Genomic DNA, 25,629 nt, shown 5'->3' on the forward strand with positions numbered 1-25,629 from the left:
TCACAGGTAGAGGGGAGAATGAATTATTTGAAATTTCAGCAAATTCTTGATGCAAACATAACACCATCTGTGAGAAAGCGGAAATTGAAAAGAGGATGTCTTCTACAAATGGATAATAATCCTAAACACACGTCAAAATCCACAATAGACTACCTCAAAAGGCGCAAGCTGAATGTTTTACAATGGCCCTCACAGTCCCTCGATCTGAACATCATTGAAAATCTGTGGCTAGACCTCAAGATAGCAGTGCATGCAAGATGACCCAGGTATCTCTACTGGATGAATTTTCCAAGGAAGACTGGATGAAAATCTCTCAAACAAGAATTGAAAGACTCTTGGCTGGCTACCAAAGGCCAGATTTTGATACCTTCAAAAAGTGCTACTAGGTACTAACCATGCAGGATACCCAAACCTTTGCATCTTCCCATTCTCCTTTTTGTAATTTTTTTTTTATATATATATATATAATATATATATATAATATATATATATATATATATATATATATATATATATATATATATATATATTATATATATATATATACACACACACACACACACACACTTTGGGGCCTAAAATACAAAGGAAATGTGCCATCTTTAACTTTAGGCCTTTTAGAGATCATTTCATCTTCAACTTGCTTAACTGTTCACAATAACAGTAATTTTGACCAGGGGTCCTGAACGTTTACATGCCACTGTATGAGGACTACTGGGACTCTTGTAACTGATTGCTTCAAAACTCTTTAATATCAGAAACATGAGGAGTGCAAAGAAAAATACATAGTGCCTACAGTGAAACATGGTGATGGCAGTGTCCTTATGTGGGCTCAGTGCTCTTGGTAGATGTGCACTACATTGTCAACATGACAATGATTCAAAACACACATGTATTGCATTGCTAAAGAAGAACATGATGAGTGATTCAGAGGCCAACTATGTCTTCTGATCTAAACCCAACTAATCTCTTATGGGGAATTCTGAATAAACAAATTGGGCAGCACTCTCCATCCAGAATCCAGGCTCTAAAAGAGGTCGTTCTTGAAGACTGGAAAAGAATGATGTTGCAATATGTCGCCAACTTGTTCATCCCATTCCTAAAAATCATGCCCTTAAAAATCATGAAAGTCATACAAAATACTAGATGTAGTTTTTTCTTTTTATATTATTGACCTTATTTTCACGAGGGTTAAAAAAAAATGTGCTAGGAAACTCAGTCTTGCCAAACTTTTGGAAATTGTTCTTGTGTTCAGTGAGATATTGATTAAATTCTTACTTTTCAAAGGGGGTGTACTAATTTATGCTGAGCACTGTATATTGCATTCTTATCTGGTTCTGATCCCATGATACAGCCTGTATTTTACTCCAGAGCTGTATTTACAATTCTACGTTTATTATAAACCAGCATACATACACATCCTTAACCCTTCACCTCTGGCGATTTTCCATTTTTATTTACCGTATTCTTCCCCTTCATAGCAGTCCTTATGCAGTGCTGTGTATAGCGAAATCACGATTTCCTATGAACGCTGGCCATGGGCACGGGGGTCTTCAACAGACTCCAGGCTGTCATGACAACTTATTGGCACCCTGCAATCACATGCGAGTCATGCTGATGAGCGGGATCAATGATGAACTTCTTGTCTTCGAGTGTTACATGCCATCAAGTGCCGGGAAAGATGCAGGCTCAGTGTGTGAGCCTGCATCAAAGGCAAGGACGTGGCCGAAGATGTAAATATTCATCATTGGTCGTGAAGGGGTTAAAGGGAATCTGTCACAAGCTTTTTGCTACCCCATCTGAGAGCAGCATGATGTAGGGGCAGATATCCCAATTGCAGAGATGTGTCACTTACTGGGCTACTTGCTGTTTTGAATAAAATCACAGTTTTCTCTGCTGCAGATCTAGCAGTTACCTCAATGCTGAGGTCTGTATAACCCCGCCCACGACACTGGCAGCTTTCTGCCCATGTACAATGTACACAGAAAGCTACCAATCAGTGTTGGGCGTTACACAGAGCTCATGAATATCAAGGACTACTTGGCAGCAGGTTTGTTAGAACTTTAATGATAATCTCCTGCTGATAAAACAGTGATTTTATTAAAACAAGAGCAAGTATCCCAGTGAGTGATACATCGCTGGAATCAGGGATCCTGTCTCTACATTATGCTGCTCTCAGATTAGGTAGAAAAACCTGGTGACAGATTCCCTTTAAAGGAGTTTTCTGATTTTGTTGACTTAGGTTCAGGTCAAATATCAGATTAATAGGGGTCTGACACAGGGTCCCCCCATCCCTTCAATTAGCTATTATTTGCATGTGGCCAAGTTATCAGTGCTCAAAAAGTGTTCAGGAGCTCAAAACATCTGATCTTTGGCATGTCGGGTTTCGCACCCCCACCAATCTGATGTTGATGACCACACTCATCAATATCATAAGGTTCGACATCCCATTTACCAGCTTACCTGAACTCCTATAATGTAGGAGGCATGTGCTTAATTAATTATTGTACAGCACGCAATGTAAAATGCAGTTTCCATAATTCAGAATAAGCTTCATTAAACCAATGAGGAATCCTAGAGACTTCAGCTCTAAATCTTTCAGAATGTTTTTTGTAGGTTTATTCTATATCTAAATTGTAAAATGGCATACAGTAAGTTGTACATAATTTTATGCAGGTTAAAAATGTGATGATAGAACGGGGTGGGTGGACACAAATTGTGTAACACCCCAAAATTAGAGTATAAAGGGTTGAAGTTCTACTTGTGGAAAGAGCCAAAATGGTGTAAGGAGACTTATAGGCAATGCAATGCTCCCCTGGAAATTAAAATATGCAATTTGCCTCTTGAGAGAGGATCGGGATCAAAACTCTAGTACTTCTTATTGGAAGTAGTATTCCCAAAAGTCAATATCGTACCCTTTAAAGGGCCTTGCCACATAACTTAGGATAAGAAACTGAACTAGTTCCCTGCATTGCACTGATGAGGGGCAGACACCTCAAAACAACAGTATGCAAATGGAGTTTCTAGTTTGGCTTCTTAAGGTACTGTCACACTTAGCGATGTACCAGCGATCCCGACCAGCGATATGACGCGGTCAGGATCGCTGGTACATCGCTAAGTGGTCGCTAGTGAGCTGCCACACAGGCAGATCTCACCAGCGACATCGCTGGGGACGGGGGTCGCTACTTACCTGTCACACCAGGCGATCCTGCGTCCTCCCGCCCGGCTCCACGCGTCGCTCGTCGTCACAGCAGGAAGCGCCGCAGGAAGCTGACGACGAGAAACAGTCCAGGACGTTCTCGCGCAATCAGCGATAACCAGCGGGGGAGCCGGTTGTAGGTAAGTATCAGACACAGTGATATTGCTAGCAATATCGCTATAACGTCACAAGTTATAGCGATATTGCTAGCGATATCGCTTAGTGTGACAGTACCTTTACCCTAAGCCGTATGGAAAAGCTTGTTAAAGAATCGATATTAATTTTTTTTTGTCTTCCCATCACATGCGTTTACAGCATGAATGTGTGATCCATGGGGGTTGCTGAGGTCCCGATTGATCTGGAAAATGGAGTTTTCATGTCTCACGTTCCATTAGGCGGTGGCCCCAGACACGTAGTCTGATTCCAGTATTTTCTTTAGGAGATACGGAGCAGATTGCTTCTATATATTACATGTATATCTTTGCACTTGTGAATCAGTGGGGTCCCACTGGTCAGACCCCCGCATATTTGTGGAATATCCAATTAATATGCAATAATGCCATATGGCCAAATAGGATCTAGTAATATTATCCATATAGACAGTCCATGTACAGTCTTCTATTCCTACTCAAGTTATGTCAAATTTTATCACATTATACACTTATAAAAAATGGCGTCAATTCCAATGTATCACTAAAAGTGCAAATAATTGCCTTTAACTCATTACATACGAGTAGGCAAAGCTGAAATACTAATTTATTCTTGGCCACCTTCTGTCCATCTGTTCAAACATAGGCCTCATTCATCCTCACAGATGTTTTTTGCCCATAGCAACCGATCAGAGCTCAGCTTTCATTTCCTTAACTGCTATGCTAAAAAGAAAGCTGTGCTGTGATTGGCTGATATGGGACGGTTTTAATTAGTTTCCCCCATTGTGTTAAAACTGGTCTGTCTTAGTCCATTCAATTTCACAGTACCTAATTCTACATAGAGGGGTGTGTAGAGGGAATTTTAAAGGGCAAGTGTGGATAAAACCTTCATCCTAAATAAAATATAGATTTGTCCGATGATGTAATCGGTTTAGAACCTCAGCAGCTTCCAGTGACTTAATCTTTGGCTGGCCCGGCTCAATTGTCCTTGCCATGTTCTCTTATGGATTCAAGACTGTACACAAAACAAATGTAGAAAAGTACCATTGACCCTCTAATGGATATCCAGTCCTTGAGTATGACACCCTTGCCAAGCAATACGCCAGTATACCTATTCTGACATTAGAGGTGGTGTATTACTGCACAACATGGGGGATGGGAGTTATAACTGGACCTTATCATTTTCCTCATGCTAATGACCTCTCCTCCACTTCCGGTCACCCAACCTTCCAACCCTCAACCATCCACCACTATATGTTTACCAATATTCTAAATCCACTAAATTGCCCATTTGTAACTGTTTTTATTTGTTGTTCTGCTTAATGTTCTATCTGGTAGAATATTACATTTTATGGGCATCAACTAAAGGGTTACTTGAGATTATAAAAAACTTGGCTGCTCTGTGCCAGAAATGGCATCACGTTTACCCTTTGGTTGTGTTTGGTAATGCTGTTTGGCCTTGTTAACTGCAATAGGGCTGGACCTCAATACCAGACATAACCTATGGACAGGGGTGGCACTGTTTTTTGCTCATTAGGCTTTTACTTGCTTCTAGGTAATTGTGCTCCTTGGTGGCATCTTGTCTGACTATCTACCATTCATCTCTTCCAAACAGTGGAGGTCACCCCTCTCCTCTCTGCAGCTGTACCCTCTCCAAACAGCCTCCCCCCAAGTCCCGGGGAGTTGAGGCAAGAGCCACGGGCAGCGAGTGGTCCCGGAGTGCCCATGGACACCTTGAGTCGGGAGCAGCAACTTCAGCAACAACTTCTTCTCCTGAAACAACAGCAGCAGCTTCAGAAGCAACTTCTTTTTGCCGAATTCCAAAAGCAACATGAAAACCTGACAAGACAGCATGAGGTTCAGATCCAAAAACACCTCAAGGTGGGACATTTTACTCTTGAGGTCACATATTGACCTCATCATATGTCGAACATTTTACCTCACTCATCTCTTTAACATTGGTTTTGATGATTTCTCCAGCTACTGCTCTAGTGAATGCTACCATTGATGCCTTCGACCAGCCACAAACAATAACCTTTTTCATCGTCCTTTATATGTTTTTGCTGTTCTTCCTCGGCTCTTTTCTTGTTGCCATAGTGGTTCTTCCTTTTATTCATTCCTTATTCCTTTCACCACAAAGACATAATCTGTCCCACTAGCAGCACATGACGTCTGTTCTCTTCATTTCAGAGTCATCTACTGCTCATTAAACCGCATCCAGCGTTCTCCTGTAATCCTCAACTACAATGGGGGTGTGTAAGAAATTTCAAGGACTTGGCTGCAAAGTGAACTTCAAGTCTTCCACCTTTTATAAAAGTCCTTGAGTTGATTTTAAAGGGATTCTTCACTTTCCAGAATTCCAACTTGTTAGAAACGTTCCCTATCAGACATAAAGTGTCCCACTGCTGTAACCCCAGAGGTCAGCAACAGTCTGAGGAGAGACTAAGTTGCCACCACAGGAAAAATTAAGCATTACACAGTGCCTGGTAAAAGGGTACTTTTAGGTGCAGATGCCAAAACTTGAGGTCATCTGGTTAATATATGTGGACTGTTATCTAGAATTCCTATTCCTAAGTCTATCATATCCTTAACATGGCCATACACATTATAGAAATGTCAATCGAATATTTTTACTGGATCAACCAACTAGCTATGTATAGAAGTTTCCTGACTTTCTACCGACCATAGATAAAGGACAGAAAGATTAGGCATTTGGGCATTCAATATACCCAATCCTTTCTTCTCAAAGAAGATAAGCCACTGAAAGAATTGTCAGGCGCCATCTTATTCTACTCTTTCTATTGAGAACACATTTGCCAAACATGAATGTGTATGAGGAGTAGGAAGAAATAGCTGTAGGCTGAGTGAGCACTCACTCGACTGACAGGTATTAATGGTGTAACACCACCACATTTTCCCATGGTAAGGTCAACGTGATTCTTACTGTTCCTGTTGTCCACATGCAGCAACAGCAGGAGATCCTAGCGGCCAAGAGACAGCAAGAGTTAGAGCAACAGAGGAAACGAGAAAGGCAAAGACAGGAGGAAGCTGAGAAACAGAGGCTGGAACAGCAACTCCTTATACTGAGGAACAAGGAGAAAAGCAAAGAAAGTAAGAGCAACGTGATGTCCAGAGAGATACAAGGGAGTGTGGCAGTGATGTACAGACTGTTTAGACTGTTCATGTTATGATGGCCTTTAACTGGTTACGTCCTTCCAAGGTGCCATAGCCAGCACAGAGGTGAAGTTGAAGCTTCAGGAATTTCTGCTCAGCAAATCTAAGGAGGTACCAGGGAGTGCGAACCATTCCATCTTACAGCACCCCAAATGTTGGTGAGTCTAGACATTTTCAGCGTCCGCTGTTCTATAAACTGTTTGTATTTGTTCAGGAGTGACGCAAACCCTTGTCCGTTACCAAACTGGAACCCTTCAATCCCTCACCCTATCTCAGGCCTGTCTATAGACAGAAAGAATGGGCTGACCATCAGGCAAGTTGCCTGCTGTATTGTACTTTTTCGATGTAGTATTGCAAAGTACAGAAACCAACAAGGTAACAAGGTCAACTTGATCTCATCTTCATAAACCTCATGGTGACCTAGGTTCCGGCTGTTTGTTAAAAAAAAGTTTACAAAATGTCACTTGCCATCTTGGTATCTCACCACTTTGTTTCTTGTTTCTCAGGGGAACTCACCATAGCTCACTGGACCACAGTTCACCGCCCCAGGCTGGGTCACCAGCTACACCTCCTTCTTACAAAATGCCTCTACTAGGAACCTGCGATGGTCGAGATGACTTTCCCCTCCGCAAAACTGGTAACTTGTTTCATAATACTTCCATTTTTTGTCAAGTATTTTTATTGAATTTTAATAGTATAAGAAAACAATAGAACAAATCAACCCCAACAGCCCATCCCGTTTTCACCACTCCTAAGAAAGCAATCTCAGAAACATGAAAATAACTACTGTAGTTACCAATTGCATGTCTCTTATGATGAATACCTTTCTCCATTGAAATAAGCCAATTGTCCCTGTCAACAAATTCTCGTTTGGTAGGTGGACGTTCCTGTATCCAATGATGTGCGATAAGCTTTTGAGTGATATATAATAATAATGATCTTTATTTTTATATAGCACTAACATATCCTGCAGCGCTTTACAGTTTGCACACATAATCTTTACTGTCCCCGATGGGGCTCACAATCTAAATTCCCTATCAGTATGTCTTTGGAATGGGAGGAAACCGGAGAACCCGGAGGAAACTCACGCAAATATGGGGAGAACATACAAACTACTTGCAGATGTTGTCCTTGGTGGGATTTGAACCCAGCGATGCAAGGCTTCAGTGCTAACCACTGAGCCTCCATGCTGCCCGTGTTGTATATACCATACACGCGACTTATGTTTTGTGTGGTCAAGAGGCATGAAGGTCTTCAACATATCCCAAGACACATATGAAGGGGGAAAGATCAACATTCACAATATAGATTCTATTTATCAGCTTAAAAACTCCCATCCAAAAGCTTTCCAAGTATGGACAAGACCACATCATGTGGCACAAATCCGCATTATGTATTTTACATCTTTGACAAAAGGGGGAGTCCCGAAGCCCAATATAATACAAAAACAGAGGTTTCTTACATATACATGTGTATCATATACTGTATAGTCATTTTTTTACATTTTAAAAAATACAAAAAGGAAAAGGGGCCAATGCAAAAGTTTGGGCACCCTTGGAGATTTGTGTGCTCAGATAACTTTGACCAAGGGTTATATCTTGTTCACCATCATCGCTAGGAAAGGCCAGGTGATGCAAATTTTCCAGCTTTATAAAAACTCAGCTTCCTCTAACCGTGTGCCAAAAAACTGCAGCCGTGGGTTCTTCTAAGCAGCTGCTTAGCACTCTGAAAATGGTGGTTTTCCCACAAAGCAGGAGAAGGCTATAAGAAGATAGCAAAGCGTTTTCAAGTTGCCCTTTCCTCAGTTTGAAATGTAATTAAGAAATGGCAGTTAATAGAAACAATGGAAAGAAACCAGCACAAATATGGCCTTTATGGAAGAGTAATCAGATGAAAACCTCTCCTGTGTCCTCACCATAAAATTCAGCTTCAGAAGTAAGCAAAGAACATCTAATTAAGCCTGATGTGTTTTGGAAACAAGTCCTGTGGGCTGATGAGGTTAAAATAGAACTCTTTGGCCACAATGATGAAGGTATCTGTGGAGAAAAAAGGGCACAGAATTTCAGGAAAAGAACATCTCCCCAACCATTAAGCATGGGGGTGGATCAATCATGCTTTGGGGTTGTGCTGCAGCCAATGGCACGGGGAACATTTCAGGAGTAGAGGGAAGAATGGATTAAATGAAATTTCAACAAATTCTTGATGTAAACATAACACCATCTGTTAAAAAAAAGCTGAAGTTGAGAAGAGGATGGATTCTACAAATGGATAATGATCCTAAACATACGTCAAAATCCACAATAGACTGCCTCAAAAGGAGCAAGCTGAAAGTTTTACTATGGCCCTCACAGTCCCCTGATCTGAACAATGAAAATCTGTGGCTAGTCCTCAAAATAGCAGAGGATGCAAGACGACCCAGAAATCTCACAGAACTGGAAGAGTTTTCCAAGGATGAATAGATGAAAATTCCTCAAACAAGAATTAAAAGACTCTTGTCTGGCTACAAAAAGCATTTAAAAGTTGTGATACTTTCAAAATGGGGGGCTACTAGCTACTAACCATGCAGGGTGGCCAAACTTTTACATCAGCCCATCTTTCTTTTGTAAATTTTTAAAATGTTAAAGATGGGAAAAAAATAAATAATAATAAAAGAAATATATGCATGTATATATATAATTCAAAAAAGGGCAGCACTAACAAAATTATACAGGTAAACCGTAAAGACGGGTCATCGTTGAAACGTTGCCACCTGAGGATCAGTAAAGTATCCACTTTCTTTATCGCCTTATTGGGGGACACAGAATACCATGGGTGTATGCTGCTGCTGCTAGGAGGCTGACACTATGCAAAAACAAGAAAATTAGCTCCTCCCCGGCAGTATACACCCACCGACAGGCACCAAGCACCTCAGTTTGTGCTTAGTGTCTGTAGGAGGCGGACCGGGATCTCCCCAGATCCGCAGTTTTAATCCAATTTTCCTTTCAGGTTTAGTTTGAACTTTTTAATTTTTCCCTCTTTTCTCTTTTAGGTTCTTTTCCATCGGGAAACAGGGTATAGTTATCACTCTGATTTCCCATATCATGCGGCTGAGCGAGCAGTGTGGTGTCACCCACATCGCAACTCTCAGTACCGCAGGCAGGACTTTTCCCTATCACCTTCTGGTGACAAGGGTTACGGACAGGTGGCTGGTCCTTGCCGAATCCCCCTCCTCACCCCTTTCTCGGGACAGGGCTGAGAGGAAGACGGCGATCGCAGGTGTTTCAAGCCGTCTTCTGCAGGATGCGGGTACAGAGGACTCCTTCCCCTCCCAGCGGCCTGCCGTTTCCCCGTGGGTCCCTGTGGTCATCCTCTTCTGGGACGTCAGGTAAGTGCCTGTACGTTCCCTCCGGCCCCGCATAAGCTCCAGTGACATGGGAGAAGAAGGGACCTTGTTTTGCAGTTCCACAAGTTTGAATCTCCCGCCCTTTTCTGCCTGTCGTGCGCTCAGCCGCTTGCCTTCCTCCACTTTCCCTGCTCTAGCCAGGGAGTCTACGGGGATCCCCTCACTCACCGCAGCGTCAGGACCTGGTCAGATCATCCTTAGCGCGGTATGTCGGGCATGGGGCTGCGGCGCCATCAGGGTGGGAGGCACTTTCACTTTCACTTTCCCCTCAGCGCAGGGAATTCCTCTGCTCTCCCTCCTCCCTTCCTGAGCGCGCTCTTTTCAGCGCGCCCTTTCTAGCCCATCACAGGGCTTCTTTCTCTCTTGGATGCCAGCCCCCTCTTCTGCCATGCCCTCCCCAGTCGCTATTAACCAATCACGGCGCGGCCACTAAGCTCCGCCCCCATCTCCCAGCACAGAGGGGAACAGCGTTTCCTGATGCCTGAACCACTCCTTCCTGCGCTGCTTGGGGACACTTCGGCGTTTTCTTCTGCTGCTCGCACAGAATCTCGGTAGGCTCGGCTCTGGGGCAGGGATTAGCTCTCCTCGGCAGTTATTCCCTAATATCTGCAGCCAATCAGTGCAGTTTACTTATGCCCAACCCTTCAGGGGATCTCTGCTTCAGGCCCACCGCTACCTATTACGCCTGTGCGCGCTGTAAAAAGAAGTGGGCATCGGGTCAGTCGTCCCCATTCTGCCCCCCCTGCAGTCCTTCAAATATGTCAGCATCTCAGGAACGCAGAGTCCCGGGCGGAGGGCGCTCTTCCCTCCTCTCTCCCCCCGGAGTGGGCCGTTACTTTTGTCAAGTCAGAAACAGACTGTGACATTGTATCACAGTCGCTGGTCCAGGTCTTAGAACGATTACCTCAGCTATCCTCAGCCACCTCTGCCCCGACCACCTCTCGGGGTGAGTCGTCCGCACCTGACCGCGACCTTCAGAGAGACAGACAGGGAAGGACTTCTAGGAAGCGGGCTCTGTCCACTTCGTCTTCGAGCTCGCAGGGCCCTTCCGCTCCCAGGCCTCCTTCTCCTTCCTCGGATGACAACCTTCAGTCAGGCGAGGATTCTCATTCGGAAGCTAGCTCAGAGGGGAACAGCGTTTCTAAAACGCGAGACATGGTCGATAGTCTTATTGCAGCTATCTTCCAAACACTAAAACTTAAACAGGATGAGGCTCCAACTCAGGAAAGCTCTGTTCTCCTTAGACGAGCCAGACCTCCGTCTCGATCCTTTCCCAATCACAACGATTTCGACACTACCTTATCCAAACACTGGGAGCGCCCTGAGCAACGTTTCTCAGGCCGCAAGTACTTGGACGTTCTGTACCCCTTTGACGCAGAACTGCTCTCAAAGTGGTCCAAGGCTCCCGAGGTAGATCCTCCAGTTTCCCGGATAGCCTCAAAAACGGTGCTCTCTCTGCCAGACGGGGCATCGCTCAAAGATCCTACTGACAGGCAGATTGAATCTCTGGCTAAGTCTATCTTTGAGGCATCTGGCGCCTCTCTCTGCCCTATTTTCGCATCCGCCTGGGTGGCGAAGGTCATTTCCGCTTGGGCAAAAATTCTTCGCAGAGGCATCTTAGCGTCAGCTCCTCAAGACGAGTTGGCAGATCTTGCAGATCAGATTAACCAGGCGGGAAAATACCTTTTGGCCGCCTCCTTGGACGCGGCCGGCTGCGTAGCAAGGGCTAACAGCAACATAGTAGCTGTACGCCAAGTCCTTTGGCTAAAGTCATGGAATGCGGACACTACTTCGAAAAAGTCGCTTACCAATCTGCCATTCCATGGCTCTAGGCTCTTTGGAGCAAAGCTGGATCAGATAATTTCCGATGCCACTGGAGGTAAAAGTACTTCGCTTCCCCAGTCTCGACCAAAACGTCCTTTCAACAGAAGGGGGTTTCGACCGTTCAGGCCCTTTCGTCCCTTCTCTGCCACGGAGAGAGCCACTCAACAGGATCGGCCGCCTGCCACCAGGGAGCGGGATCAGAGGAAACCTTCCTACAAACCCGCTCCTCGCTGGAGATCTAGAGGTCAATATTCCAGATCTGCAGGAGCCAATTCCGGCAGATTTTCGTCTAAGTGACGGGTCACCCCCACCTGGAATTTCTTCCAGGGTGGGAGGCAGACTTTCCTTTTTCGCGGATGCTTGGCTGTCCGTTGTCGACGACGCTTGGGTCAGAGAACTCGTCGCATCCGGTTACAAAATCGAATTTGCTTCACTCCCGAACAGACGGTTTTTCCGGTCTCGGCCTCCGCGACAGCGGGCCCAGATTCCGGGTTTTCTGCAGGCCATTTCCTCCCTTCTTTCCGCCGGAGTCATTGTTCCCGTTCCCTCAGACGAACGGTTTTCCGGGTTCTACTCCAATCTCTTTGTAGTCCCGAAGACAGACGGCTCTCTTCGTCCTATTCTGGACCTCAAATTGCTCAATCGCCACGTGAAGATTCTTCATTTCAGGATGGAGTCTCTTCGGTCGGTGATTGCTTCCATGGAGCCCGGGGAATTTCTCTGCTCGGTGGACATTCGGGATGCCTATCTGCACATTCCAATTTGTGTGCAACATCAGAAGTATCTTCGATTTGCGTTTCAGGGAGACCACTTTCAGTTCACAGCTCTTCCTTTCGGCCTGGCTTCAGCGCCCCGGGTTTTCACGAAGGTGATGGCGACCGTCATGGCCATCCTTCGCTCCAGAGGTATCCTCATCATCCCTTATCTGGACGATCTTTTGATCAAGGGTTCGTCTCGCCAGGACTGTCTCCGGAGCCTTCAGATAACCCTGGACACTCTCAGCCGCCTAGGTTGGCTGGTCAACAAGGAGAAGTCCATTCTGATCCCCACCCAGCGTCTGACCTTTCTGGGTATGGAATTCGACACGGAGCTAGCCCGTGTTTTTCTTCCAAAGGAAAAATTTACAACTCTGTCCAAGGGCATCAGAACTCTCAAGAGGCCTGCTCCCACTCCCATTCGGTTCTGCATGAAGGTCCTGGGGAAGATGGTGGCCTCCATGGAAGCAGTGCCCTTTGCGCAGTTTCATCTTCGCCCCCTCCAGCTGTCTCTGCTTTCAGCCTGGGACAAGACCACGATGTCCTTGGACCGTCCTATTCGGCTTCCTCTCAGAGTGAGGCAGTCTCTCACTTGGTGGCTACGGCCAGCGTCAGTTCTCCAAGGGAGGTCCTTCCTTCCGCCTCAGTGGCAAATCATCACCACAGATACGAGCCTTCTAGGATGGGGAGCCGTGTTCCATCAGAAAGCGGCCCAAGGCCGCTGGAAGCCACAGGAGTCTCTCCTCCCAATCAATCTTTTGGAGATCAGGGCTATTTTCCTGGCCCTTCTTCATTGGCAGCCCCTCCTCTCCGGCAAGCCGGTCCGTATTCAGTCGGACAACGCCACGGCCATGGCGTACATAAACCTTCAGGGGGGCACGCGCAGCAAACAAGTAATGTCAGAAGTGGCCAAGATATTACGCTGGGCAGAACGTTACGTTCCGACAATCTCCGCCGTCCATATTCCAGGGGTGGAAAATTGGGCAGCCGACTTTCTGAGTCGCCAGGGCCTAGCGTCCGACGAATGGTCCCTGCACCCCGCGGTTTTCTCTCAGATATGCAACCGTTGGGGCACCCCGGATGTCGATCTCATGGCATCTCGGATGAACCACAAGGTGCCGCAGTTCGTAGCCAGGTCCAGGGACCCTCTAGCCGTTGCATGCGACGCACTGGTGACTCCGTGGTCCCAGTTTCAACTTCCGTATCTGTTCCCGCCTCTGGCATTGATCCCTCGGGTGGTCAAAAAGATAAAATCGGAAGGCGTACCAGTGATTCTAGTCGCTCCAGATTGGCCAAGACGGCCTTGGTACGCGGAACTGGTCAACATGCTCGCGGACGTTCCCTGGAGGCTTCCGGACCGTCCAGATCTTCTCTCGCAAGGCCCCCTTTACCACGAGAGTTCTCAGTCTCTGAGTTTGACGGCATGGCCGTTGAGACCGCAATTCTGAAGGAATCAGGTCTGTCCAGTCAGGTTATTCAAACTATGATCAGAGCCAGGAAACCAGCCTCTTCCCGCATTTACTATAGGTACTGGAAGGCTTTTTTCCGTTGGTGCGATGATAACAGAGTCTTCCCAATGTCTTTTTCTATCCCGTCTATCCTGGGGTTTCTTCAGGCTGGGTTAGACGCGGGTCTGTCCCTCAGTACGCTCAAGGGCCAGGTTTCCGCTCTCTCTATCCTCTTCCAAAGAGAGCTAGCTTCTCTACCACAGGTCAAGACCTTTCTACAAGGGGTTTCCCACGTGGCTCCTCCTCATCATTCGCCAATAGACCCGTGGGATCTCAACCTCGTCCTTAGCGCGCTCCAGAAGGCGCCGTTCGAGCCTCTCCAGGACATTCCTTTGTCCCTTCTCTCTTGGAAGGTCACCTTTTTGATCGCCATTTCATCCATCAGAAGAGTTTCTGAATTGGCGGCATTGTCATGTCGTTCCCCTTACCTCATTCTCCATCAGGACAAAGCCGTTCTCAGGCCCGTTCCTTCTTTTCTTCCAAAGGTGGTTTCCGCTTTCCATATCAATGAGGATATCGTCCTTCCTTCCTTTTGTCCGGCTCCATCTCATCCTCTTGAGAAGTCTCTCCACAAACTGGACGTAGTTAGAGCCCTGCGTGTCTATCTTGCCAGGACCTCTTCCTTTCGTCTGTCCGATTCCTTGCTGGTCATCTCTGAAGGTCGCCAGAAGGGCCTTCCGGCTTCCAAATCCACGATCGCTCGCTGGATTCGTTCTACCATTCTGGAAGCGTATCGTCTTCAGGAAAAGCGGCCCCCTCCGGGAGTTAGAGCTCATTCCACCCGGGCTGTGGCAGCTTCGTGGGCTGCTCGTCACCAGGCCTCGGCCATGCAAATTTGCAAGGCTGCAACCTGGTCATCTTTGCACACCTTCACGAGGTTCTACAGGGTTCATACCCAGGCTTCGTCTGATGCTGTGGTTGGTAGGAAGGTTCTGCAGGCGGCGGTGGCTCACCGGCCGACCTGAGCCTTTCGGTTACTTTCGTCCCTTTTTGCTGTTCCCACCCTTGGGACTGCTTTGGGACGTCCCATGGTATTCTGTGTCCCCCAATAAGGCGATAAAGAAAGATGGATTTTTGGTTCTTACCGTAAAATCTCTTTCTTGGAGCCTTCATTGGGGGACACAGCACCCTCCCTGTTTAAGTTGTACCGTGTTGGGTCTTATAGTCCCTTGTTGGGTTGGTACATATGGTTCGAGTTTTTCTCGTTGCTTCTCCTACTGCTTTTTCACCAACTGAGGTGCTTGGTGCCTGTCGGTGGGTGTATACTGCCGGGGAGGAGCTAATTTTCTTGTTTTTGCATAGTGTCAGCCTCCTAGCAGCAGCAGCATACACCCATGGTATTCTGTGTCCCCCAATGAAGGCTCCAAGAAAGAGATTTTACGGTAAGAACCAAAAATCCATCTTTTTTCACATTTAATTTGGAGTGCTGCCTATTTTTTTTACTTCTATATATACACGATTAGCCTCACTAAGGGAAAGCTGTGGTGTTATTTCAAGTCTATCTCGCCTGTGTTCTTCCTCAATAGGGCCCAAATCTCCCTCCCACTTCTCTTTGATATACATTGGGTACTGCTCCAATATTCTACTTTTCAAGATGTTGATATAAAGAAAAAATGAGTTCTGCTTACCATTGCTATAAAGGGAGAAGGGTTTGCAGTTATGTCCCATGCCATGTAGCATGTAGTGTTTTGAATGTTTTCTAAATTCTTGTTTTCCCCATATAGCCTCTGAACCAAACTTGAAAGTTCGCTCACGGTTAAAGCAGAAGGTTGCAGAACGTCGCAGTAGTCCTCTTCTCCGTAGGAAGGATGGAACCGTGATCAGTGCTTTTAAAAAGAGAGCAATTGAGATTCAGGGTATCCATCTAATTTCTTTATTTTCACATCCAAATTCCCCCACAATCTTTTATTATCCCCCCTCTCTTCACTCATAGGTAAGCAAGAGGCCCCAGGGACTTATCAGTGATCTATTTTTTTACCTTTCCAGTTTCCTCTGTATGTAGTAGTGCCCCCGGGTCAGGACCCAGCTCTCCAAACAGCTCCAATAGTGCCATCTCTGAGAATGGATTGACGGGGAGTGTGCCCAATATTCCTAGTGAGGTAAGTGCATTTGGTCTGGTAGACCTAAAAAGGTCATCATTATTTAATTAGTAGGTGTTTAACTCCCAGCTCCCCTGCCAATTATCTGCATGGAGGGGCTACAGCAGTCTATTTTTTGTTGTGGATGCGCCTGATGTGACTGCTCAGCGCCATTCAATGAAATGGATGCAGTAATATAGGATATGACTGATAACTGTGTAATATTTCATGCTCATTTCCAGATGCTTCCCCAGCAGAGAGTTCTCACACTGGATGGAACGGGAGGTCCTTTAGGGCTATATACCTCCCCTTCACTACCTAATATCTGCCTGCAGGGAAGCGCCAGCAACCTCAGTGTGAGTACCTCTTTCCAAGGTCATAAAAGTTGGAATTTTATGACTTTGAGACAACCTAAAAGAAGAGACAGCAAGAGAAACATTGTATTGGAGGATGATATGCTTGTATTACCTTTAGAATCTTTTTTTAGGGCCAGTTCACCCCTCAGGAGGGAACAGAGCGCCAAAACCTACGGCCTGGTGGAGCTTTCCTTAATACCAACTCACTCTCTACGCTGGATGGTGGGGAGATAAGTTTAGGGGCTCCTTCCCTTTTGCAACATGTACTACTATTGGAGCAAGCCAGGCAGCAGAGTGCCCTTATAACAGGTTATTATCTCTTTTGGAGCTTATCCTGACTAATTTTTCCCTATTTATTGCTGACTTCCTCATGGAGAGATGATTTTTCCTGGGTTGCTTACTTGTTTGATTTATGGTTTTCAATATACTTTTTTCCTTCTGCTTTAGTCCCACTACACGGTCAGTCACCCCTCGTCAGTGGAGAACGTGTGTCCACTTCCCTACGCACAGTCACAAAAGGCCAACGACATCGTCCCCTCAGCCGCACACAGTCCTCGCCTCTACCACAAAGCCCACAGGCCCTCCAACAACTGGTCCTTCATCACCAGCATTATCTTGACCAACAACAGATTAGTAAAGTAAGTAGTGATGTTGAGAGATTGGTCTGTAGATGAAATCCTAGTTGGTTCTCATGTTGTTAAATGTCTTATTATCTGGTAGACAGTAGAGGGAATACGTCAACCTCCGACCCATCCTGAAGAAACAGAGGAAGAACTGACAGAACAAGATGGAGGTGAGAGGTGCCGTGCCATCTTCACCTTGGATGGAGAAACAGAGAGCGAAGAAACACAAGAAGGAGCAGAGGAGGAGGAGGATGACAGTGAAGAAGGACCGACCAACGGTGCAGACAATGCATTTAAAAAGGTAAGAATATATTTTAAAATGGTAGAAGTGTGGGACAAGACATCTAGAAGTGTGGAATTCTCATATTGTGAAAACTACACTCAGGAGCAATTCTTTGGCCAACAGAAAAAAAACTCCTGTAGAACATTGCAATTATAGATCACATGGAAAAGACACTGAATAAAACTAGGAGGAAAAAAACAGCGCAATAGGGCTTTATGCAATGGAGATAAAGGTGTTTCAATAAGGTTATACTAACCTGATTTAGTCGTTTATACACAACATTTCTATCACTCAACTGCTACAGGTCCAATGGGTCTTCAGACCGGGAAAACACAGATAAGGAGGATTCGTGTCTAATCTGCGATGCTGGTAGCCCAATGTCAGAGACACCGCACTGAACTTGCTCACTGAGCCAGTGCGCGTGCCCTGAGTAAAGCGAAAGCGTGCTCAAAGATACCTGTGGAGCGGGCAGCAACTGAATAGATGTGTACTTCAGACCCGCAGGACCTGAAGCACGTGACTGCTAGAGGCGTGGCCTAAACTCCACAGAGCTAGGATCTGCAAGACAATTCCTAGCAGAGTAACTGCGAGACAAAGTTACCAAGGGGCATAGACAGGGAGAATAGTCAGGACGTAGCCAATGAGTCACACACAGAGATAGCTGCAAGGTACCAGAGGGGCGAGCAGAGAGTAGTCAGGTCACAGGCAATGAGTCATACACAGATAGCTGCAAGGTACAAGAGTGGCGAGCAGAGAGTAGTCAGATCACAGGCAATGAGTCATACACAGATAGCTGCAAGGTACAAGAGGGGCGAGCAGAGAGTAATCAGGTCACAGGCAATGAGTCATACACAGATAATAACGCAGTACAAAATCAACAGGCAAACTCACAACGGGAAACAGAATCGGGTCAGAACCATATAAACAAGCTATAGCAATATACAGGCACACGGGGGTCAGCACACTAGGCCAAAGGCAAAAGTATAACTGGCAGGGATTGAAGCTACCCAGAGGTTTATGAAGCTCTCCCAGAACCAGAAAGAGGCCACAATCATTAACCCCAAGTGTGCAGGTCAAAACCAGCACAGAGCTCCAGACATTAACCCTCGGTGTGCAGCTCAAAAACCTGCACTGGAATCATGACACCCATATAATAAATCCAAATCCAGACAGAAAGTGCATGTAATTTTTCTTTAGTCTACTCGTTTCGAAATACTCCTGGCTTCTTCATCAGGACAAGAAAAGATGATGACAGGTTCCCTTTAAATATACAGAAAACTTTTGGAAAGTGTATTAACTTGTACCAAACATCAATCATTAATAAGAGAGCAATGTAATACAGATCGGGATGGCACCGTGCACTGACGCATGTATAGGGGAAACGCTATACAAAATGCTTAGTGGTGGCCATACGTAATAAAGTTTATTCATTGTATCCATTCAATAATATAACATTTATTAGAGATAAGCGGGGACTATCATAGCATGTTGATGGAGGAAGACGAGAACCTAGCCGTAGGCCAAATGACCGTTCTGCTGACAGCTACTGTGTTTGTATGATCCATACAGATGAGCCTGGACTCTCCGCGCAGGTCATGTCAGTCTGTGATACTAGTGATGAGATAGAGGAATGGAGATCATCCAGATGAGCTCCGCAGTGCAGGCCAGGAGGAGGAATGCTCTGCGGGAGGCGATGTTTGCAGTATGTAAGCCTTGTGTTTTGATGTCAGAGCACACAGTTCATTGATGAGGAGAGCGGAGTATGACTCATTCATTAATGACTCACCCACCTCCCTCTTTCCTGTGACTCAGACGCTTCTAACCCCCCATCCTTTGACCTGCTGTAAAAGGCATAGGGGGCTGCAGGTACCCGGAGGGAAGGGGAGTTAGTAAGATGGAGGGTGAGGCCAGATTTTTTTGTGAATGAATAATGCTGCATTCACATAATAATTTGCATCAACAGCTGTAACCACACAATGCAGGGAGACAAGCTGAGCTCTGCTACAACGGATTATTTACAGAGTACACACCTCACATTTCCCCCAGACCTGTTACCCCAATGTCCCACTACTTCCAGGAAGCTGAAATATGGAGAGTTGTTTGGGCAGGTCCTCACCCTTGAGACCTGGTGGTCACAAGGCTAAAATATGACGAGCTGATTTGAAGTGTCCTTACCTTGCAGCACTAAGGGGGCCACACACCCTGTATCTATCCCGACTCCTCATATTCATGTACGCTCTGTAGAGCATGCATATGATTCGGCCAGGAAGAGCGGAGTAAAGGCGTTTCCAAACTCCTTCCTAACATATTATATCAGGGAAGAAGAGGATCAGGTATTTCACGACGATCATTTTTGTTTTCAATGGGAGTATCCGACGATGGCTTTCCCCTGTGTTCACATTAAAAACATATGATCGCTGTGCTGAGCTAAAAGTTCATGTGTATGGGGGCGCCAGGAGACATAGCTGATGGGCAAATGAATGTTGTGTATGGCTAACATAATCTGTATTGCCAGCTTAAGCCAATGCCAGTTACCTTTGTAAATGGCCACCTCCTGAAGAAGTGCCCCATTCATCAGCAGTCAGGAGACCCCTACACACAAGCAGAACTTAGAGGGTTGGGGTGATTTTCTTGTGTATGAGGGCCTCTAAAGTCACTGATGGTTAGGGAGATGAGATATGAGCTTCTGTCAGAGTAATGACCTTGCCAAAATCTTCTGAGATATAGAGTGAGGCATATTAGGATCCTCACACTAAAGAGCTTGCTATTACCAGCAGTTTCTTTTCCACCAGCGGTCAGGTAGCTGTGATTTCAGGTGCTTTTGGCAGGGTCTTCACGCTGGAAAACAGTGGTCAACAGGGCCAGAAAGCTGAGCTATATGGAGTCCTTACATTGGAGAACCAGTGGCTGCCAGTACATTTCTGTCACTAGTGGTGACAGAGCTGAGCTTTTGGTAAAAACCTTGTGGTCCACTAGAATTAGGAAGATGAGGTATGGGGATTAGTTTATCAGGGATAATACATCATAGAGTTTTTGGTCAACAGTAATTTTCCTTCACTAGTTGTTTGTCAGATACAAGGAACAAAGTTCTTGTTCTGAAAGGCTTTTGCTCCACGGGGTTTAGGAAGCTGAGATTTGGTGAGTCATATACACCTTGCCATGGAGAAATACGGGTCGGCATTCATCTTCTTTCCCTATTGAACACCGTAGTGATTTTTTAGATTTAGTTGTAGGATTGTTTAATAACCCTGCTGTTTTTACTTGTTTCTCATTAAGCATGATATCATTTTTCTAAACCACCGCTGAAGATACCAGTCAGGTAGAAAAGCTCCAATGACCACCAGTATGAAGACCATGTCTCACAACTCCCTGTATCTCAGCTTCCTCAAATCAGTTTCCCACTGCCTCACAGTCGTCATATCTGTACTGTTAGGTTATGGTTACAGTGGAGTCCAGTGATCGTTCTACCATTGATGCCAGAAGTGTTCCCCACAAGGTGACTTCTAATATAAATTTCCCTATGGGGCGTATTAGCTGTGTTTGTTTTGAACATTGGCAGATTTGACTTAAATCTTATGACTCGCTTCCTATTGTGTCATATGCCGCAATTATTATTCTGAAAACTGCGGTACCTCATGACATGGGTTTTAACATTTGGTATATTGGATAAAATGGTGTTTGTTTTTGAGGTGCTGCCTCCCCCACTGATTACTTTGTAACTGCAGCAATGTAGGACCTCTGCTGGTCTTTATGGGTACTGCTTTCTGAATTTCGGCACACATACTTGTATGTGCTTGACCACCATGTGTCTTTTGAGATTAGCGTTGATTTTCTGTCTAATATTCCTTGGAGATATAGAAAACTTTCATTGACCTCTCTGGGATTCGCCTATTGAATTGTAGCCACATTTTAGCGGCAGTGTGCTCATCTGGCCCATTGTGGGTTGCTATGACATGTAGCATTGGACTATGGCACCTACAGTGTCTGATTGGACAACAGTTTTTGTTCTACTCAGTCCATAGATTCAGTGCCGCCTGAAGAAGAGTAAGCCTATGGGTGCCTCCTGCTCACAAGATCTCTGTTTCAAACCCAAAACTTGAAAACAGGGACTCCCCAGCAAGAAAATGTAGTCGTGGGGAATAGAATGAGTAATGAGTGTAGGGGTCCAGGCAAAGCAGAGTGGTCTATTTTTTGGGAAGAGGTTGACTTTTATTATTGTTCTGCATTTTCTAACTTTTTAGACCGGTGCGAGACAGCTGTGGCGTTCTTCAATCCAATGGCGGAGCAGGAAGGTCGCTGTGTATTGGGAATTTATATCTCACTTCTTTAGATATCATTGTGTGATATTGTGATGTGTTATTAACTATTTATATATTGGACTCACCCTTCTTGTGTCAATGATCTCAGGCTTTTGTTGCGCCTCTTTCAGATGTTTCCGGACACACTCCCTCTGTATCAAGGTTCCCTGCCTCATTCAGCTTTAAGTCGCACACAGTCTTCTCCTGCCGCTCCGCTCACCGCCCTCAGCAACGAGCCGCGGCGCAGAGTTCTCAGCAGCACAGGTATGTCTGTCCACACAACATTAGAGGGCTCCTCCCCCTAGACCCCGGAAAGGGGAACTTATAGATTAGATAATAAAATGAAATTCTCATTAGAGGATATGAATGTTGTCCTTTCAGAAGCTCTCTGTTAGCCATTAAAGAAAACTGCAGCATACAGTGTCTCATGCTCTGAAAGACCTTTAATTTAAAGGGTTGCTCCCAAAATCACAAGTTATCCCCTATCCTCCTTGATAGGGGATATCTTGCTGTTCGCTTGAGATTCCAGGCAATTTGACTGAGACAACAATGAGTTTGGGGCTCAGGAACCCAGAGAACATGGATCTGCAGCCCCATCTTGAATGGAATGGAGGTCCATATGCTTGATGTCCTCTTCATTCATTGTCTATTGGACAGCCAGTGAAAGCTGATTCAATACTTGGCTATTTTTCCCGTCCCATTGACAATGAATGGAATGGAGTCTAAATATGCGCATCCTTCCTTCCTTCAAGACAGGACTGCAAAGCCCTATTCTGTTCCTGGGGATCCAGAGTCACAGTTTCAGGAGGTCCAAGCTGTTGGAACCCCAGCAACTTGTGATTTTTGGAAAATCACTTTAAAAGTAATCTGTCAACAACAGGTTTTAGCTATCTAATCTGAGAGCAACACAATGTAGAGACAGAACTCTGATTGCAGCAATGTGTCACTTAAGGCCCCGTCACACATAGCAATCTCGCTTGCGAGATCGCTGCTGAGTCACAACTTTTGTGACACAACAGCGATCTCACCAGCGAGATCGCTGTGTGTGACAGCGATCAGCGACTGGCCCCCCTGCCGGTATCGCTGATCGCTGCAAGAAACCTCTGGACATTTTTTTCATCGCTGATCTCCCGCTGGCCAGCACGCATCGCTGCGTGTGACAGGCGGGAGACCAGCGATCAGCAGTAAAATAATAAAAAAAATAAAAAATATTGTTTTCTCACCTTCCGGCGTCCTGTTTCTCTCCACGCTCCCGGTCCCAGTAATCCTTTGCAAGAATGACCGCGAGACTTCGCAATCCCGCGAGAACGGACGCCATCACGGTAATTCTCGCAAAGGATTACTGGGACCGGAGCGTGGAGAGAGGCGGGAATGCTGTGCGGGACGTCGGAAGGTGAGAATAACAATATTATTTATTTTAATTCTATTTTTTACATGGATCCATGGCATCAGCACTAACGAACACAGCGATGCTGCGAGCGCAGCGTCGCTGTGCTAATCGCTGGTGAAGCTGTCTGTTTGACAGCTCACCAGCGATCACATAGTGACTTACCAGCGATCCTGACACGTTGATATCGTTGTCGGGATCGCTGGTAAGTCGCTATGTGTGACTCCAGCTTTGCTTAGCTTGTAGACAATCAGAGAACTGGTAGATCTGCAGCAGATAAAAGTGATTTTATCAAAATTTCAGTAATCTGAACACTAAGTTACTAATTAGCTTCTTTGCCCCTTTAATAGACTGCTAGGAGCATCATGTAATACTACATTTCTCCTGTAATGGCCACTGCAGGAGAAATGTGCAATCCATCCACAGCTTCACCAGGCGATCACTGCGGATCCCTGGAGACTTTAGCTGCTGAGTCTTCTGTCATCAATTCAACAGTTAGAAAAGGGAGTACACATTTATGTTGCAGCCCTTTAACAGTAATTATTTTTGCATAAAAGGGTGATAGTTCTTAATGCCGGATGACATGAAGCTTTCATAGCTCTTTTGTGGCTTGTACCCTTGCTCATCAGAGTATTTTAACCATTCACCAGAAACCTGTCACATCATGAAGGCATGGAGAAGAAAATAGCTTATTACTTGAAGGAAAAACCTCATTCTAAGGGCTGAGTCAGACGGTTGTATTTCTCGTGCAATCATCGCATCGCACTGCAAGGACTGGCCAGCACCTCTCCTGACCTGAGCAAGACAGCATGATGGATGACTATGCAGCTGTCAAGCTCAGGTCAGGAGAGCCGACAGCCAATGCGAGTCTTACGATGCAATTCTCGCATGAGAAATACGGCAGTGTGTCTCTGCCCTAATGAATAGTAGAACTCTTGACTAATTATCAAGCTTCATCATTATGGATAGTGTAGAGGGCTGGTAAGATATCACACTTTTTGTACCCTGTCCTCTATCTCATCATTGTGTTTGTTCCACCCCAGTAAAACTGAATATCTGAATTATATACAATTAACTAGTATAATTTTATGAAAACGCAAAGGTTCTAGTAATTCCACTTCTGTACTGGATTTGACACAGGAGAGGGCACATACTGTAACTAGTGATGTACTGTATGTGAAGGGGGCTGGCTCATTTCAGTAAATACACCATTCTTTGTCTATTGGTTAGCCAAGAGAAGGGGGCTGGGTTTACCTATTTAAATTATATTTTTCTCTAGTCTCAGAAGTAGTCATATTTAGAACAGATAGAACAGGATCACTTCATAATTAAGAAGATCCTAGCCACTCCTACATATAGAATCCACTGCTCTTCCTAAAACTTCACGTGAGACACGTAAAAGGGTTGTCCATTTTTTTCATTGGCTTTTCTATTAGCATGGCCCTAAACAATCTCATCTCTGGGGTTGGGGTGGCCAGCAGTCAGCTGCAATGTGCAAGGGAGCCTGGTGGTAAGTGCGCAAAGACCATGTAGTGACACCACACGGGCAATGAAGCATTACTCAGTGCCCGGAGAGATCAGGGGCTTTCCATGTAATGCATGGAGATTCTGGGTCCTTTACAAAGTGGGGAGACTTGGTAGCTGCTATTTGCTCCTGATAATTGATAAGAATGGATGAAACACCCCCCCCCCTCCTTTATATTAACTTTATCCTAATATGATATTTAAAAGTTGGTACAGTTTTGCTTTCCTCTTCAGGTTTAGTCTACGATACTCTGATGCTGAAACACCAGTGCACTTGTGGGGACACCAATAACCACCCAGAACATGCCGGGAGAATACAGAGTATCTGGTCCCGTCTACAGGAGACTGGTCTACTAAACAAATGCCAGGTGATTTACATGGCTAGGAGGACCATATGTGGATGGCGGGTAATAATAACACAAAGGGGGGTAGCATGGGACGGCTCACAGATTGATCTATGGAGCTCAGAGTGTGTTTATGGTGAGACATGTCTGCAGAAGTGTGTAAATATGGTTGACACTGAGCATATAGCAATATATTTTGGGGTTATATAGACTAAGAGTGACACAATGTCCCTCTCACAGCGCGTGCGGGGCAGGAAGGCCACGCTGGACGAGATTCAGACGGTACATACAGAGCATCATACCCTCCTGTACGGGACAAGCCCTCAAAGCCGCCACAAACTGGAGAGCAAGAACCTGCTGGGTGAGGGGCTGAAGACATAGCTACTGGCTGGGAATCAAGATGGAGTAGTAAAATTTAGAGCTGGGTACAAAAGTAAAATTTTGGGGATGGCAAAAAACAACAAAAATAAGGGGTTGGAGTGGGTGGTTTGATGAAAAGAAGAAGATAATAATCCTGCCTTGTAAAATTTGGGACAAGGGACTTAGATGGACGTTAGACGAGAGCACCAAAAGTGTATCTCATCTACATGAAATTTCTATAGAACATAGTAATGGTGGGACACACTTCTTGTTCTCAATATCACCAACTTTCTTTTCAATCATCCAATAGGACCACTCTCCCAGAAGATGTATGCAGTGCTCCCTTGTGGTGGCATCGGGGTAAGTTCTGGCACATTCTCATTTT

At 45.5% G+C, this 25,629-nt stretch overlaps 1 protein-coding gene across 4 annotated transcripts in view; it reads left to right on the plus strand.

Annotated features, from left to right (window-relative positions):
- Positions 1–25,629, plus strand: part of HDAC5 (histone deacetylase 5) — a 159,188-nt gene that overhangs the window by 107,036 nt on the left and 26,523 nt on the right. For all 4 annotated transcript variants that reach the window (XM_073572779.1, XM_073572780.1, XM_073572777.1 and 1 more), the window contains 14 exons: positions 4,964–5,229; positions 6,315–6,459; positions 6,569–6,680; positions 7,029–7,159; positions 15,716–15,847; positions 15,978–16,090; positions 16,312–16,425; positions 16,557–16,734; positions 16,873–17,063; positions 17,146–17,349; positions 21,761–21,893; positions 24,775–24,908; positions 25,125–25,245; positions 25,555–25,604. In XM_073572779.1, the coding sequence (XP_073428880.1) occupies positions 4,964–5,229; positions 6,315–6,459; positions 6,569–6,680; positions 7,029–7,159; positions 15,716–15,847; positions 15,978–16,090; positions 16,312–16,425; positions 16,557–16,734; positions 16,873–17,063; positions 17,146–17,349; positions 21,761–21,893; positions 24,775–24,908; positions 25,125–25,245; positions 25,555–25,604 (2,024 nt within the window). The remainder of the gene's footprint in view (positions 1–4,963; positions 5,230–6,314; positions 6,460–6,568; positions 6,681–7,028; positions 7,160–15,715; positions 15,848–15,977; positions 16,091–16,311; positions 16,426–16,556; positions 16,735–16,872; positions 17,064–17,145; positions 17,350–21,760; positions 21,894–24,774; positions 24,909–25,124; positions 25,246–25,554; positions 25,605–25,629) is intronic.

Source organism: Dendrobates tinctorius, unplaced genomic scaffold (assembly GCF_039654945.1).
Source record: "Dendrobates tinctorius isolate UK_male_01 unplaced genomic scaffold, ASM3965494v1 ptg000032l, whole genome shotgun sequence".
In the NCBI taxonomy this organism is placed as follows: domain Eukaryota; kingdom Metazoa; phylum Chordata; class Amphibia; order Anura; family Dendrobatidae; genus Dendrobates; species Dendrobates tinctorius.